Genomic DNA, 16,064 nt, shown 5'->3' with positions numbered 1-16,064 from the left:
AATTAATAAGAAGACCCTAGGTACAAGTTCATCTGTTGTGTACCCTAGTTTTTCATGAATACACAGGACGAGAGAAGGCTCAATGTTGAAGAATACAGTCTTGTTCCCCTTTGTTTAGGGACCAAGGTGTGGCTCCTATCACTTACAGTGTTGCAAGACTCTGCCCAGTCTTGGGATCCCAGAACTTGATTGGCTGTTGACTATCTTTACTTCCTGAAACAACTAACCCTTTCGTTGGATGCCAGTCTACACATTTCACATCTGCACCATGCCCTGTTGGAAACAAGTAGAAATAAAACCTAATCAGTCATATATTTAAAGCAGCACTCCATTCTAATTTAAACCAAAGCAGACAAACTTATTAAACGTTTTGATCCTAGTACTCTGTCATCTTAACCTTTTTGAAAAGACTCTTTTGGTTTTGTGTGGGGAAGACTTTTGAATAGAGCAACCTCTTTTGAGGTCAAGATGCACAGGAACAGTTCCTCTTCTCAGGCAACTAAGCTCATCTTCTTGCCTACTTCTGGTTGGCCAAAGCTTTTTAGAAGCTGTGTCACTCAAGCCCTATATTTAAAGCTTGTCATGTTTTTCTGGATGATCCTAATTACTGGGCACAATTCTTGTCATTCACTCTATAGTTTTCCCACTTTGAAGTAGTCCTTATAGATCAAAAGTCCTAAATTCAGATTCACATGTCAGCACTTTCTAGATGTGGCAGTAGGAAAAATATTCTTTCTGATGGAATTCCATTTACTAAAATGCAAAAGGAGAAAAACAAACCCTGCTTCATTTACACACATGCCAGATGAGATGATGGTAAGAGCTACTCTGTGGAGTGCTTACTAATATGTTAGGGCATGATGGAATATTTAAAAGCATCACCTTTTTAAATCCTCACAAAATCCTGAGGAAGGTATTATCATTATATCTGTTTTACAAGTGAAGAAAAGAAACAGAAGGACTGCAGGGGTTAAATAAGACGTCCTAGTTTCTAAAGCTAGTCAACAAGAACAGGAGCTGGAATCTGAACCTGATCTACAGGATTCCAGAAATAGTTCTCTCAATCACTGTGCTAACGCATGGGGTCACATTAACTGATACTAAAAATCACAAAAGTGAAAATCAGAACTTGTACAATTGAAAGAGATTAGTAACTAATTTTTGAAAAATCAGTGCTGTCCAGAAAAAGCCTCAGAAAGATTTTATACAGCAAATGCCCTACAATGCAGGTAAAAAGTGAGGTAAAGAATATTTGAAACTGGTCCCTCTCCAACCAGGACCAAATCCAGCTTCTATGAAATCTGAGGTGGGAAGGAAGAAGGATATGGAAGAATAGCAAGAGGAAGAAGGGAAGAGTGAAGAGATGATTTTAGAGGCAATGGGAAGTGAATCTGCACCAATTCAGAAGGGGAGTAATTTGTGTCTCAAATAGGCATGGACTTATCTAAAGAAAAGACCCCATGCTGGGAAGTATGTAGGGAGATACCAACTGCCTGGACAACAGTTTGACAATGTGTGCCAAAGCATGAGAAACATGCATATCCTACAACGTGAGAACCTCCTGCCTCAGAATTTATCCTAAGGAAATAACGGATGTCCAAAAAGATTTGCCTACACAAATGTTTAATGATAGTTTATTTTTAAATGCCCTTAAATAGGAAACATATTACAAAATATATTTCAGTATGGCATATGTGCTCAATGGAATATGATGCACCTGTTATAAATGATACTATAATAATTTGTTAATTAAAATATTCATGATATGATTGAAAAAAGAAAAACACCAGTGTGTGCAGCATTCCTGATGCCACCACTGTAAAAGAGAGATCAGTACCATGAGTGTGCGTGCACACCTATCTAGAGAAAAATGCAAGAAGTCTAGACACCAAACTGTTAAACAGAAATAATACTAAGCTGAGTAGAGGTAATACAGTTATTCTTATTTCCCTGTTCTGTTTCTGCATTTTCTTTTGGGTTTTTTTGTTTGTTTTTATATCTTCTATAGTGAACATATATTTTATAACTGGGATCTGAAGGTACGAAAAGGGAAAGAGGTTTTGTGTTGCTTTGATTTTATCAAGAAAAAGAACTGAGGATGGAAAGATTAAATAGAAATACAATTCAGTCTTCCAGTCCCTTGCTTGGCTTAAGAACTTTTTTTTCCAGGGTTGTTGCTGTTGTTTTTAATTTATTTAAGTAATCTCAACACCCAATGTGGGGCTTGAACTCACTAGCCCAAGATCAAGAATCATATCCTCTCCTGACATAGCCAACCAGGCATCCTAAGAACTTTTTTTTTTTTAAAGATTTTATTTATTTATTTGAGAGAGAGACAGTGAGAGAGAGCATGAGAGGGGAGAAGGTCAGAGGGAGAAGCAGACTCCCCTTGGAGCTGGGAGCCCCATGTGGGACTTGATCCCGGGACTTCGGGACCACGACCCGAGTGGAAGGCAGTCGCCCAACCAACTGAGCTACCCAGGCGCCCCCATCCTAAGAACTTTTAATGCCATTAACAATTTGATCCTAAAAAGATATGGCCAGGGAATTAAAAAAAGCTTTATGGGTCACTATCACCCAAAATTAAATATTATGTATAGATATGTGTGTATTTTAAACAAATTTGGAAAATACATGAGAAAACACTTTTAAAATGTGATGCATTATGCAAAAAAAGTTCATACTCTTAGCAGCCACCTCTACCCTCACCTTTTCTGAGATGCTTTTGTTATAAAAGTATGTTTAGTTTAAAGAACTATATGCAAAAAAAAAAAGATTTAAAAAAACCCGTTTAAAAAAAGGAACAACAAAAATATATTTGAGCTGCTTTGAATGTTTTCTGACATTTTCTAAAATGTATTTGAGGGGCGCCTGGGTGGTACAGTTGGTTAGGTGTCCAACACTTGGTTTCAGCTCAGGTCATGATCTCAGGGTCATGAGACTGAGCCCTGTGTCAGGCTCCATGCTCAGGGGGAGATTGCTTAAGTTTCTCTCTCACTCTTCCTCCGCCCCTCCCCCCAACCCTCTGTCTCTCTAATAAATAAATAAACCTTTAATTTTTTGTTTTAAATAAGGGCGCCTGGGTGGCTCAGTTGTTAAGCACTGCCTTTGGCTCAGGTCATGATCTAGGGATCCTGGGATCAAGCCCTGCACTGGGCTCCCTGCACAACAGGAAGACTGCTTTTCCCTCTCCCACTCCCCCTGCTTGTGTTCCCTCTCTCGCTGTGTTGTGTCTCTCTCTGTCAAATAAATAATATCTTTTAAAAAAATTTTTTGAATAAAATAAGAAGTATTCAAGTAGAACTTAAGCAAGTGAGGAATCTCATCTACCCTTTTCTGCTAAATGAATTTACCAAAATCCATACATATCACTAAATATAAATCCAACTGATTGGTACTGATTCTAGGGTATTATTTTATTGGTTACTGTCCTTAATAATAAAAATACTGCTATTACTAGTGAGCACACATACTTCTTACATGTATAGTACTATTCGAAGCAAAGTATGTATACTGACTAGTACTTTACGTATGAAAATTACAAGGTACAGACAGGTTAGACAATTCGCCCATGATCACACAGCTGATATGTGGCAGAGCAGACACCTTGAATGCAGGGAGCTGGCCCCCTAATCCATAGCTCCTAATGCCTATTCTATTCTGCCTCCTTAGATATGGAACGGTTAGTCTAAGACTTACAGGAGGAAAAGAAAATAAGTCTCTTCCTATTTGCTTCTATATGCACAAAGACTCATTGAGAGATAGCAGACAGGGAACAGATGGGAGGGCAGCTATTCAAGTCTTGACATTATTTTATTTTTGAACCACATGCATGGGTCATCTACTTTTTAAAAATTAAATACAAATAAAAGACTTATTTAAGAAAATATGTACAAAAAATGTGCATCATGCTAACATTTATGGCTTAAAGAGACACACACGTACACAAAGCACACACATACATTTGCTCAAATATGCATAAAATGTGAAAAACAGAAAGAAAACAGAAGAATCATCATATTAATTGCCCCCAAGAGAGGGAACTGGGTAAGGAGACTTCACTGTATACTGTTTGGTAATTTTTAAATACTGAAACACAGGAATGATCTATTGGGGGAAAAAATTCAATGAAAAAAATTTAATTTACTAAATAGCAAAGGACTGATTACTCTGTAAAGTGGATATGAAATCATTACAAGTAGCACGTATCACTTTTATATTTTTTCAAATGAAAAGGAAGAAAAATAAATAGCTTAACCTGGCACAGAGCACAACTTTGCAACTGATTTGCAACTGCTTTCTTCTTTAGTAAAAAAAAGTTACTGAATTCCCAGTGAAGTGAGAAAAACTATTTCAAGCGATAAAACTGTACCCTCTCATGTCACATTTAGATCCAGAACAATGAGACTAATAGAAATTTATCCTAAGAAAGTAACTTAAAGGATTTTTTTAAACTTTTATATTTCAAAGAATGGCAGTTGAAACTTTGCTCAAAATAATGAAAACAAATTTCAGAGGTAGGATAAATTAAATGAACTGTGTCATGGACCAAAAAAAGAACAACTATTAAAATGAGGATTCTAGAACAAAAGAAAATGCTCATGAAATAAAGTGCATTTTTTTAAATTTTATTTATTTATTTGGCAGACAGAGATCACAAGTAGGCAGAGAGGCAGGCAGAGAGAGAGGAGGAAGCAGGCTCCCTGCTGAGCAGAGAACCCAATGCGGGGCTCGATCCCAGGACCCTGGGATCATGACCTGAGCCAAAGGCAGAGGCTTTAACCCACTGAGCCACCCAGGTGCCCCTAAAGTGCATTTTAAAACAGCAAACAAGAGGTGCCCAGCTGGATCAGTCCGTGGGACGTGCGACTCTTGATCCCGGAGTTCTGAGTTGAAGCTCCACACTGGGTATAGAGATTACTCAAAAATAAAAACTCAGGGGCGCCTGGGTGGCTCAGTCAGTTAAGTGTCCAGCTCTTGATTTCAGCTGAAGTCATGATCTCAGGGTCCTGGGATCCAGCCCCGCATCTGGCTCAGGGCTCAACATTCAGTGGGGAGTCTGCTTCAGGATTCTCTCTCCCTCTGCCCCTCCCACTGCTCATGTATACTCTCTAAAATAAGTAAATAAATCTTTAAAAATAAATGAATTTTAAAAATAAAATCTTAAAAATAAATAAACAATAAAACAGCAAACAAACTAATACATGCACAAACCGTGCATATGCCCTGGGGCTGATGATAAAAGTGTATAGGTTCAAAATTTAGATGCAAATAAGTAGCAAATGAAAACTATATTGAAATACCAGAAACAGAGGTGAAGTTTTCACATTTTCTCTAATGTTATATTGTATTTATCATCACAAATAACACAAGTTAGATTTATGTGTGTGTGTATAAACTCTGATGTTTTTAAAATGAGAAAAAAAATAAGAAATTAAATTGAGAAATAAATTGAGGAAAAAAAGGAACTTTGCTAGGTAATATTTTCTCTATCAAAGTAGCAAAAAATTTGGTGACACAGTGATAATAAGAGAGGAACAGACAATGTCATCCACAGCCAGTTGGAAAGTAAATTGGTACAATTTTGGAGGGAGGCCATCTGGCCATATCTATCAAAATGTTACAACTCTTAATTCTGCTAGGAATTTACCCTATGTCTGCAGCTGTAAAATCACACCAAAATTTTACAAAGATAGTCTGTTTCACCTTGCTTGAATTTGAAGACTGGAAACACCTAAAAATCAATGAGGGGTTATTTAAGAATATTAAGGTAAATCCATATAACTGAATGCTATATAGCTGTTCAAACTGAGGCAGGAAGAGGAAACTTTTGGGGGGTGATGGAAATGTTCTGTATCTTGATTATTTATGGTGGTGGTTACAAAAATGAAGCAGAGAAAACTTTTTGAAGGGACTGAAATGTTACATACCTTTATTACAGTATATGTATTTGTCAAAGTAACTGTATAACTAAGAAAAGGCTGAATGTTACTACATGTAACTTATACCTCTATAAGCCTTTTAAAAAGTACAAACAGGGGCGACTGGGTGGCTCAGTGGGTTAAAGCCTCTGCCTTTGGCTCAGGTCATGATCTCAGGGTCCTGGGATCAAGCCCTCCATCAGGCTCTCTGCTCAGTGGCGAGCCTGCTTCCTCCTCTCTCTCTGCCTGCCTCTCTGCCTACTTGTGATCTCTATCTGATGAATAAATAAAATCTTTAAAAAAAATAAAAAATAAAATAAAATAAAAAGTACAAACAGAAAAGCAAGATGTAATTTAGTCCAATTTGTAAAAAAGCAAAGTTAAGCTGGTAATAGTTTTTTAGGGAGAAGAAATGATATGAGAATAAGAAGGCATTTACTCTTGGACTGCCTGAAGTTTTTAACATGTTCTTTTACTACTTTAATTAATGGCAACTGCCTTTGGTTTCTCTCATTTCAAACCTCTCATTTCAAACTGATACTTATTAGTGTCTTTGTTTGCCAATACAGAACCAGTCCTTGTGGTCCCAGAAAGGTGTGCTTCAAAGCCTCAGTGGGGATGCACTTTTTCAGACAGTTCTCAGACTCTGTATCACTAAATGAAGTTTCAAGAATATCATGGGTTTTGTGAGCTGAGTGCCATATATAAAAACTTAATTTTACACAAATTATTCTCTCACAGAATAATTGTTTGGAGTCCCAAACACATAGCTTATCAATTTAACCATTAACCCAAAAGAATGTCTCTATACTAATTTTTATCATTTCAAAGGTCCAGAAATTCAGAATAGAACCATTCAAAATTCTTTGTGACCCCGAAATATGGAAATTTCAAGAATGTAATTAGTGTTTGCAATACTGAAGCAATTTACACAGACTTACTAGAAAATTCATCTGAGTAAATTTATGGCCCAGTGACCTAGATATTTTAGTACTAACAACATCTTGCTGATAGCTCAAGATTTTAAAAGTAAAAACTGCTTGTCAGTGGAAGACCCAACATTTTATAAAGTGGCCCTTAATTAAAACATTTCAGAATCAAGCCCGTAAGACAATATAAAGATAACATCAAACCCGCTCCAGATACTACAAAGCCTAACACAGGATAAGGTGTAGCCTTGCAGGGAACTGACAGGAGTCTACAGGGAGACCGTGGTAAACACATAAACTCTTGGTAGGATAACAGCTTTAAAAAGCTAGCAATACAGGTGCATTGCTACTACCAAGACTCCAGGATCCCTGGGAAAGGTCATAGTACCTATCCATACTTGACTGCAATTAGAAAGGGAAGATATGCCGGAAGGAAGATTTAAATATTGAAAGTTGGAGGTGCAACTGCCGATTTCTAAAATTAATAAGAGATTCCAAGTGCAAATCACTACATAAAGATCAAGAGTGTCATAATAAATCTATGTGTGGAATTCCCTTGAAATATTTACAAATACTTAAGAATCTCACCTGCACTGTCCAATACAGTAATTTATCAGCCACATGGCTACCTAAATTTGTCTTAATCCAAGTTAAAATTTAGGTTCCTCATTCACTTTCTATAACAATATTTCAAGTGCTCAAAGGCCACATATGACTATTGGCTAGTATACTGGATAACACAGATCTAGAATAGTTCCATCATCACAAAAAGTCCTACTGGACAACACTGATTTAAACTATAATTAGCCATTCTAAAGGAAGTTTCTACTTACACTCTCATGATTGTATTATTTTTATTCATTCTGCTACATAATGAACAACAAAAAAAAGTATCTTCAATTGCTACTAGAACTAGGGAAGACCTGCAAAGGTATCCAGCCCTGAAATTGTTACCTAAGAGAAAACTGAGGCCTAAAAGGGCTAAGCCAATGCCCAGAGGTGCCCCGAATTTTCTTCCTATTCCTATCTTCCCTTCACCTCACTAACATCCAAATTAAGTGGCAAAATACAGTTGACCCCTGAACAGGGGTTTGAACAGTGTAGGGTCACTTACATGCAAATATTTTTTGATATATAGTAGAGTACTATAAATGATTTTCTATTTCTTATTTTCTTGCTAACACTTTTTTCTGTAGCCTATTGTAAAAACAGCATATAATACATACACAAAATATGTGTTAATCAACTGTATTATCAGTAAGGCTTTCTGGTCAACAGTAGGTTATCAGTAATTAAGTTTTTAGGGAGTCAAAAATTCTACGAGGATTTTAGACTGCAGTGGAGGGATCAGCACTCCTAAGCCCCTGTTGTGCAAGGGTCAACTGTAGTTCCTTTTGTTTCATTTATTAATCAAATGTAACTGAGGAGGTTGTAGTGGACAAATTTCTGTACACCCTTCCAAGTCTCAGAACTACCTAAGAAAAGAATTTAAGGGTAAAATTTAAAAATAAATACATAAATAAGAATTACTTCTTTTAGACTCTTAACCTCACAAAACAAACTGACGGTTGCAGGGGCGGGTAGGGAGAGGGTGGTTGGGTTATGGACATTGGGGAGGGTATGTGCTATGGTGAGTGCTGTGAAGTGTGTAAACCTGGCGATTCAAAGACCTGTACCCCTGGGGCTAATAATACATTATATGTTAATTAAAAATAATCATAATATAAATAAATAAATAAGAAATAAATTAAGCTGAATGATACTGACCAAAAAAAAAAAAAAAAAGAATTACTTCTTTTACCTTTCTAAGAAGTAATCAGACTGATTCTGAAGAGCAGGGTCTTGTTAAAAATAAAGGAATGTGAGGAGAAAAAAAAAAAGGAATGTGGCAACCATGCCCCAACCCCACCCAAAGAAATTATAAATTAATCTCACCATATGGGGTTACTTTTAGGTATTAAGCTTTGGAGGGAGTGAATTTTGCATATTTCTTAGCTAGCTAACACTCTCTTCAGTCCTAGCTAAATGAATAGTAACAGAATTAGCATCTTTCGGAGGCTGGTGGCATTGGTTTGTAGACTGTATCTGTCTGAGGGTTGTTTAACTTACTACTTCAGAATAATCAACTGCAAAAAAAAACAATTAGTTGTACATTAGAATTTATACCAAATGGGAGGAAAATGATTTTACTTATTCCACTTGATCATTCCTTCACATGCTCATTTATGTGCTCTTTCACTGGCTCATTAATTCAAAATAAGTGTGCATAACAGCAACCTTCATTGGGCTCCTATTTTGGATGCTTGATCTCTAAAATATGTGATCACCAAACAAAATGAAGAGTGAACACTGGGGAAATATTTGTAGAATCATATAGTCCAGGTACAATAACTTTTTAAGAAAGTTAATACTTAGAATAAAAATTTTCAGAATAAAGACTGAATTAAGCTAACAAAACTAGTGCAGGGTCTTTAGAGATTTTTCTCCACAAATAAAAACAGAAAAATCTCTTCTAAAAAATGTTACACTGGGCGCCTGGGTGGCTCAGTCAGTTAAGCGGTCTGCCTTCAGCTCAGGTCATGATCCCAGGGTCCTGGGATGGAGCCCTGCATCAGGCTCCCTGCTCAGCAGACAGTCTGTTTCTCCCTTATCCTCTGCCCCTCCATCACTGGTGCTCACTCACTAATATTTTTTTAAAAACTAAAAACTAAATAAAAATGTTACACAACTATGCCTAAAATAGCAAGGTACAGAATGCAAAACAATTTTTCCTAACTAATGAAAACAAAACCTGCTTGATACGTACGTGTGTGTGTTTTAAGGGAGATCATAGAAATAAAAGACTCCTTAATAAACCCTAAAATTCTAACAACAGGGCAGATGTTTTAGTCTTTAGATATTGGTGAACAGTTCCAGATGTGTTTTTGTAGAAAGTGGAGGCTTCCTGTTTATCATTTCCTATCTCAGAACCATAAGGTGCAGTGGAAGTTACAAGCCAGCAAGGGAAAGAGGTCTGTTTTTGGACTCTTCCTTCATAGAAAGAGGTTCCCTGGTTTCTGCGATATTGTGTGTAAAAACTGTGTCCCTCTGTGTATTTTTCAAGAACCTCATCTCTCCTTCACATTCTCATGAGATCCTAAGGGACCTATCATCCCACAGAGGTAAAACGTCCTGCCTTAAGACAATGCATATGACCCCAAGGCTCGGTGAACAGTCTGAAAACCAATATATAGTTTTATTTGAAGGTCAAAAATGGTGTCCATTTTCCCATTTTATTTTTCCTGGATCAGACCAGTATACGAACAAATCTTAAGAAAAATTTCTTTTATACATTACTTACAAAAAGCACCAAGATTTTCTAATACAGGAAGAAAAAAGCAAACAAAGATTTCAAGTACCATCTTGTACATTAACAGTTGAAGAACTGTTATTCAAGAAAATGTGTCAAACATTAACAACAAATTCTGTCTACTTCCAGCCACAGGAACATAAAATGTAACAGATCAGTGTAAGGCAAAGGATATTTGTTGCCATGGTCCACAGCCAGACATTTCAGTATTCAATAGATTAGCGGACTCAAGAATTTAAAAAATGAAACAGCATAATTAACTTGTACCCTGGCCAACGAATATGCAATTTATTAACATTTTACCTCCCTTTTTTGCAAAGTGATCTTAAGCTTAATCCAACAATCATTATCAACTGAAAGTGATATTATTAGTATTTCTGTCATCCAAATCTAGAAAGTGACATTAGTATAAATCTATAAAATTAAATGGAAAGTCAATCATGGAACAGTATACCTCTAGACAGTGTTTTTCAGGAAGCATGTTCAAAGCCACAACAGAGCACGAAATCTTGGGTGAAGGGATTCTGTGGTCAAAGAGTTGTGCAGTGCTGAATTTTAAAAATTAACAGTTATTTTTTTCCATGTCTGAGAGCCTTCAGTGCTTTCAATATAGATTACAAATCTTCAGATGAGAATGTGACCATGAGTCTTTTTTCCTCAAAGCACTTCCAAATCCCTCAGAAGATGAATCTGGGAAATTTTTAAATGCTAGCTTATTTTGTTGTCTGGCAATGAAGAGCCTAAATCCAGGAGAGTGGACACCTCTGGGGAAAAAGAGGAAAGGCACTAGGGAGAGGTGCATAAAGGGACTTTTAACCATATCTGTAATGGGTTCTTCTTTTTAAAAAATTTCAGAAATAAGCATGGCAAAATGTAAGGATTTGACACAGTTGAGTGGTAACACAAAATGTTTATCAGGTTATAAAAAAAAATGTGAAATGTATGCTGTCAGAAGAGTATCCAGTATACAAACATAAAAACTCCAATGAAACAAGGATGTAGAAACATAATAAATTTGCCAGATTCCTACTTAAGTCACACATGTAATTTGCATATGCAAGTAAATGGTTTCTATTTATCTGTACTATGTATTTACATGGAAGACTGACAAAGGCTGAACCAAAAGAAATTGTCAAGTAGGTTAAAAACTAAAATTAAGGAGTGCCGGAGTCGCTTAAGCATCTAACTCTTGGTTTTGGCTTGGGTTGTGACCTCAGGGTGCTGGGATGAGCCTGAGTCGTTTTGGGATTCTGTCTCCTCTCACCCTCTGCCCCTCCCCTCCCCCCGCTCTGCCTCTCTCTCCAAAATAAATAAATCTTTTTTTTAAAAAAACTGGAAATAAGCATACATCTCCTAAGATTAATGCCATGTAACTACTTCTGGCATCAAAGTGAAAAAAAATTTTTTTAAAGATTTTATTTATTTATTTTACAGACAGAGATCACAAGGAGGCAGAGAGGCAGGCAGAGAGAGAGGAAGGGAAGCAGGCTCCCTGCCAAGCAGAGAGCCCAATGTGGGGCTCGATCCCAGGACCCTGAGATCATGACCTGAGCCGAAGGCAGAGGCTCTAACCCACTGAGCCACCCAGGCGCCCTCAAAGTGAAAATTTTTAATGAATATATGACATGTAAATAATTCCTGAGTCCAATAAAAACATGTGCAGCCGTAAGTTTTGCTGAAACTTACATTTCGGACTGCTACTAAACTTATACAATAATGTGGGGGAAGGACATAACAGAGAAAAGCACAATTTCCATTTGAGTCAATTTTAAAAATTGTATTTAGAAAAATCTTGAAAACTATGAAAGGGAGAAAAATAATCAGATGACTGATACAACAGGAAAATCTCCATTTGTTTCTCAAACCATTGCCTGAGAGTGTATAGAATGAATGTTGATCCTCTATATTCTTCTGTTGTAATAACCAGAAAGAAGTAACTCTGCAGCATGTTTCCTGCCCAACAGCAAATTACCCTTTGTGGCCCCCTTTTTTAAAAGATTTTAATTAAAAGGATTTTTTTAAAAAGCTAGTTTGGAGAATATTCATCAAAGATGTTTAAAGGGAAGGAATGCAACAACTGAATATTCTTTCAACCTTTGTTGTTATTGTACTGTCCCAAATATTAACCAAAAGTATCACAAAGCACATCAGCCATTAGTCTGAGGTAAGAGATACCTGGTGTCCCACACATAAGGTAGAAACCAGCTACAACGTCCTTTATAAGAAAGTGTGCACAGGGTAGGAGTGGGAGTGTGTGTGTGTGTGTAATCAGACATCAAGGTTTTCTAGCAAACATTTCTGCACACATTCGTAATTCAATAGTAATATATAGATGGTATAACAGTCTCAAAGAGTCAAGAAAAGAAGCATATAATCATCACTTGAAAAACTAGAAAGTGTAAAAAACAAAAAAAAAAACTTTAAAAGAATGATGGGAAGGTTTGGCAATACCAAGACTACCAAAAAGAGCAGTACCTATGCTACATTAACAATAGAGTCATCAGTGCCAGCAGATTCCTTGGCCAAGAATGAAAAGAAGCCATGACTGAAAGAAAGCCTTAATAAAGAAGAAAAAGCAGGATCAAAAAGGAAAACAAGAAATTTTAAATGGTACTTAATGGCATTTCTAGGGAAAGCCTTCCTTCTGAAAAAATATATTAAAACAGTGAACTGGTTAATCACCCTCGGTTGGCCAGAATAAGGACACTGTGTTTTACAATTGGAGGTTTAGATACATGAAAGCAACGCACAATCCTGGCAAAACTAGAATTAATTAATTAGCCCCCATGGTAATCATAGCCATGCACAACTGTACTTTGAATCTCTGAGTTTTGCCAGAATGTACTTGGGTGTATTTGCATTTTGGGGAAATGTGGCTCCCTATATAATCTTATTCATCTACTACTAAGGAAGGTAACAGTGGCAAAGTTAAAGAAATTTACCTGTATCAGAATAAGAAGGTTACATGAACCCCTAAATAACTGCTAGAGGCAGGGTCTATCGCATGATTCCCAGAAGACTGTAACTTCAAGCTATTAAGAACTTTTTCTATACGTAAGTAATCTGAGATGGCATTACACTCCAATTGGATCTTGACAATTTTTTCCCTTTATGTTTCAAAGCAGAAATAAAGTTAACTGGGAGATGGTTATATTACTTAGCTTCCATCATAGCAAAAACAATAAATAAATACCCATTAGTTCAGAATGATATAAATAACTGAATAAAAACAAGTAAGAAGGAGGAAAAGAGTTGAGCCTCTTGTGCATGAAAATTCCAAATAACTTACATAGTTACTCCACCCTCAAGAATGTGGAGCATAACTCCCCACCCCTTAAGTGTGGGCTCTGCTTCATGACTTCCTTCCAAAGAGTACAGTATGAAAAAAGAGGGAAAGAATAGCCTTACACTGGAGAACTCCAACACGGCCTCAACCTGGTGACCAAGGTCAAGATCAGATCATGTTGATAATGTATATTCCTGCTGTGATGTGATGAAATGATACTTTACTCTGTGATCTTCTTCCCCAAATCCCATAAAACCAAAACCAATCATGAGAAACACATCAGATAAATCCCAATTGCATGACATTCTACAAACTACCATAAAATTTTTCATCAAAACACTGGCTCCAAGAAGACTGGAACAAGATCCTGACAGTGCTAAAGTAGGGGGAAACTGAATTCGCTACCCAGCCAATGCCTCATTATAAACAAAAGCACGAAATGAAGATAAACAATATGTTAATTTCTCCATAGATCTCAGAAAGAAAAAAAAAAACTCTTTACCATTCTAGAAATGTGGAAACCAAGTAATAAATACTTACTAGGAAATGTGAAAATCCAGGCCACCTTAAGTTAAACTTGACATATTATAAAGAATACCAGCATTTCCTTGTGGAGGTGATTAAAATCTGCCATCTTCTTGTATTTTATTGAATGAATGAATGATGAAAAGCCAAGAGAACAAAAAATACATCTATGCATACTGTATTAAAAACCAAAACTATATTCTTAGGGAAAATAGATCAATGTTTAATTCTGCCCTCCTCTCTGAGCACCATCAAGACTGATTCACAAATATTCTCATTTCTACATAAAATCTACTATACTGTACTTCCCTCTCATAGGAAGAAAAAAACAAGAGATGAAATTAGCTTTGTCCAATAGGAGCACAGGTACAGTATTATTTGAAATCAAAGAAAGGATATGTTCAATATACTCTAATTCATACTGGTATGTTGTTTAGTGCTCATATGCTATACAATGCTTGATAGTAAAAAATTTGGACTAAATCTGACCTATTTAAACTTTGGATGTCATTTAACCAGTTATGGGCTTCTGTAATTTATTTAACCCTTGCTAAGTCTTAATATTTTCAGATGTAAGATGTAGGTTACTCAACTAACAGGTTGTTTCAGAAATTAAATGAGATATATAAATAATTCAGTGTCATGCCTGGCACCCATTTTGAATAGACAATAAATAAAAGCTCTTATTCTGATCCAATCTCTGCCTTCAAAAATTTCACCACAGGGACAGATATTTCCATAGTTAGTTATCCAGCAAGAGCTGTTCCTACGATGACAGAGGACAGGAAGGCAGGAAATGGCTCGATTTAAAAATACTCCCACAAAGTAAGACTTCTTAAGACTTTGCTAAATTTCAGTTTTCAAATGACCTCTGAGAAAAGAACACTGAGCTCTAACTACCAACATCCAACCCATCCAAGATTAGACTTGATCTAATGCCATTTCTCTTTCAGAACTGGAAAATCTAAAATGGGAGTCACCATTGCCTTTATTACTTTGTCTACGTTTTAAGTAACTAAGAAAGATGGGTAATATTTTCAAGTTAACTATTGATTCCACTAGACTAAAATGCAGTCTCCAAAACAGAGACTTACTTTTATATTTATGGAGTAAATGTTCAATGATTTTCTCTACATTTTTTTCTATTTTTAAAGAATATTAACTCATCTCTAGGGAGAAAGAAACCTACAGGAAAGATATGAGGTTTAACTCAAGTGTCTCTCAGTGACTTTAATTAATTACTTACCTCTAAATCACCCATTGCCATGAATTCTTTCAAGCTTCAAATACATGATTAAAAACTTAAATACAAGGGCGCCTGGGTGGCTCAGTTGGTTAAGCAACTGCCTTTGGCTCAGGTCATGATCCTGGAGCCGCAGGATCAAGTCCCGCATCCGGCTCCCTGATCAGCGGGGAGTCTGCTTCTCACTCTGACTTCTCCCCTCTCATGCTCTCTTTCTCTCTCTAATAAATAAATAAAATCTAAAAAAAAAAAAGTAAATACATATCACTTCTCAAGAAATGGAAAAATGATACAAGTAGGAATACCAGGAGGAAAGTAACAGAAATTGTTTCAAGGTCACTAATGTGAAAAAGAAATTATGTCTTGAAATAAATCATGATTTTAGTACTAAATGAAATGATGTATCCAAGACTCTTCCTAAGTTACTTTCAAAGGTTTAGAGTGGATGTACTTATTTCCCAAGACTGATAATGACCATTAATTTTATTAAAATTTCAAAAAAATTTAATCCAAATGTAAGCATTTTCCAAAAAGAAACGGGCTTATTACTGAGGAATAAACCAGAATGGAAAAAAATAAAACCCAAAACACACAGAAGACTGTTAGAGGCCGTAAAAAGACAGGAGCGCCTGGTTAGCTCAATCAGAAAAGCATGTGACTCTTGATCTCAGGGTGATGAGTTTAAACCCCAAAAGGGATAAACTTGGGGGGAGGAGAGGAGGCTCTAAGCTCCATGACAGCTCAGTGACAAAGGTTATGATGCTGTAATGAGGATAATTACAGAACCCTCCATAAAGCCACTTGTCCAGGC

At 36.4% G+C, this 16,064-nt stretch overlaps 1 protein-coding gene across 4 annotated transcripts in view; it reads right to left on the bottom strand.

Annotated features, from left to right (window-relative positions):
* Window positions 1–16,064, bottom strand: part of WDR33 (WD repeat domain 33) — a 122,109-nt gene that overhangs the window by 24,905 nt on the left and 81,140 nt on the right. For 3 of the 4 annotated variants that reach the window (XR_013966538.1, XM_080798362.1, XM_080798363.1), the window contains exon 8: window positions 147–273. Coding sequence is in view for 3 of the 4 variants with exons in the window: in XM_080798362.1 (XP_080654488.1) it covers window positions 147–273 (127 nt within the window). In the remaining variant the exon portion in view is untranslated. Of the gene's footprint in view, window positions 1–146; window positions 274–10,103; window positions 10,964–16,064 lie in introns of those variants that run through there. The other variant, XM_080798364.1, reaches the window with a different exon arrangement.

This window comes from Martes martes (assembly GCF_963455335.1).
Source record: "Martes martes genome assembly, chromosome: 3".
NCBI lineage: Eukaryota > Metazoa > Chordata > Mammalia > Carnivora > Mustelidae > Martes > Martes martes.
This window is presented reverse-complemented; position numbering and strand designations above follow the sequence as displayed.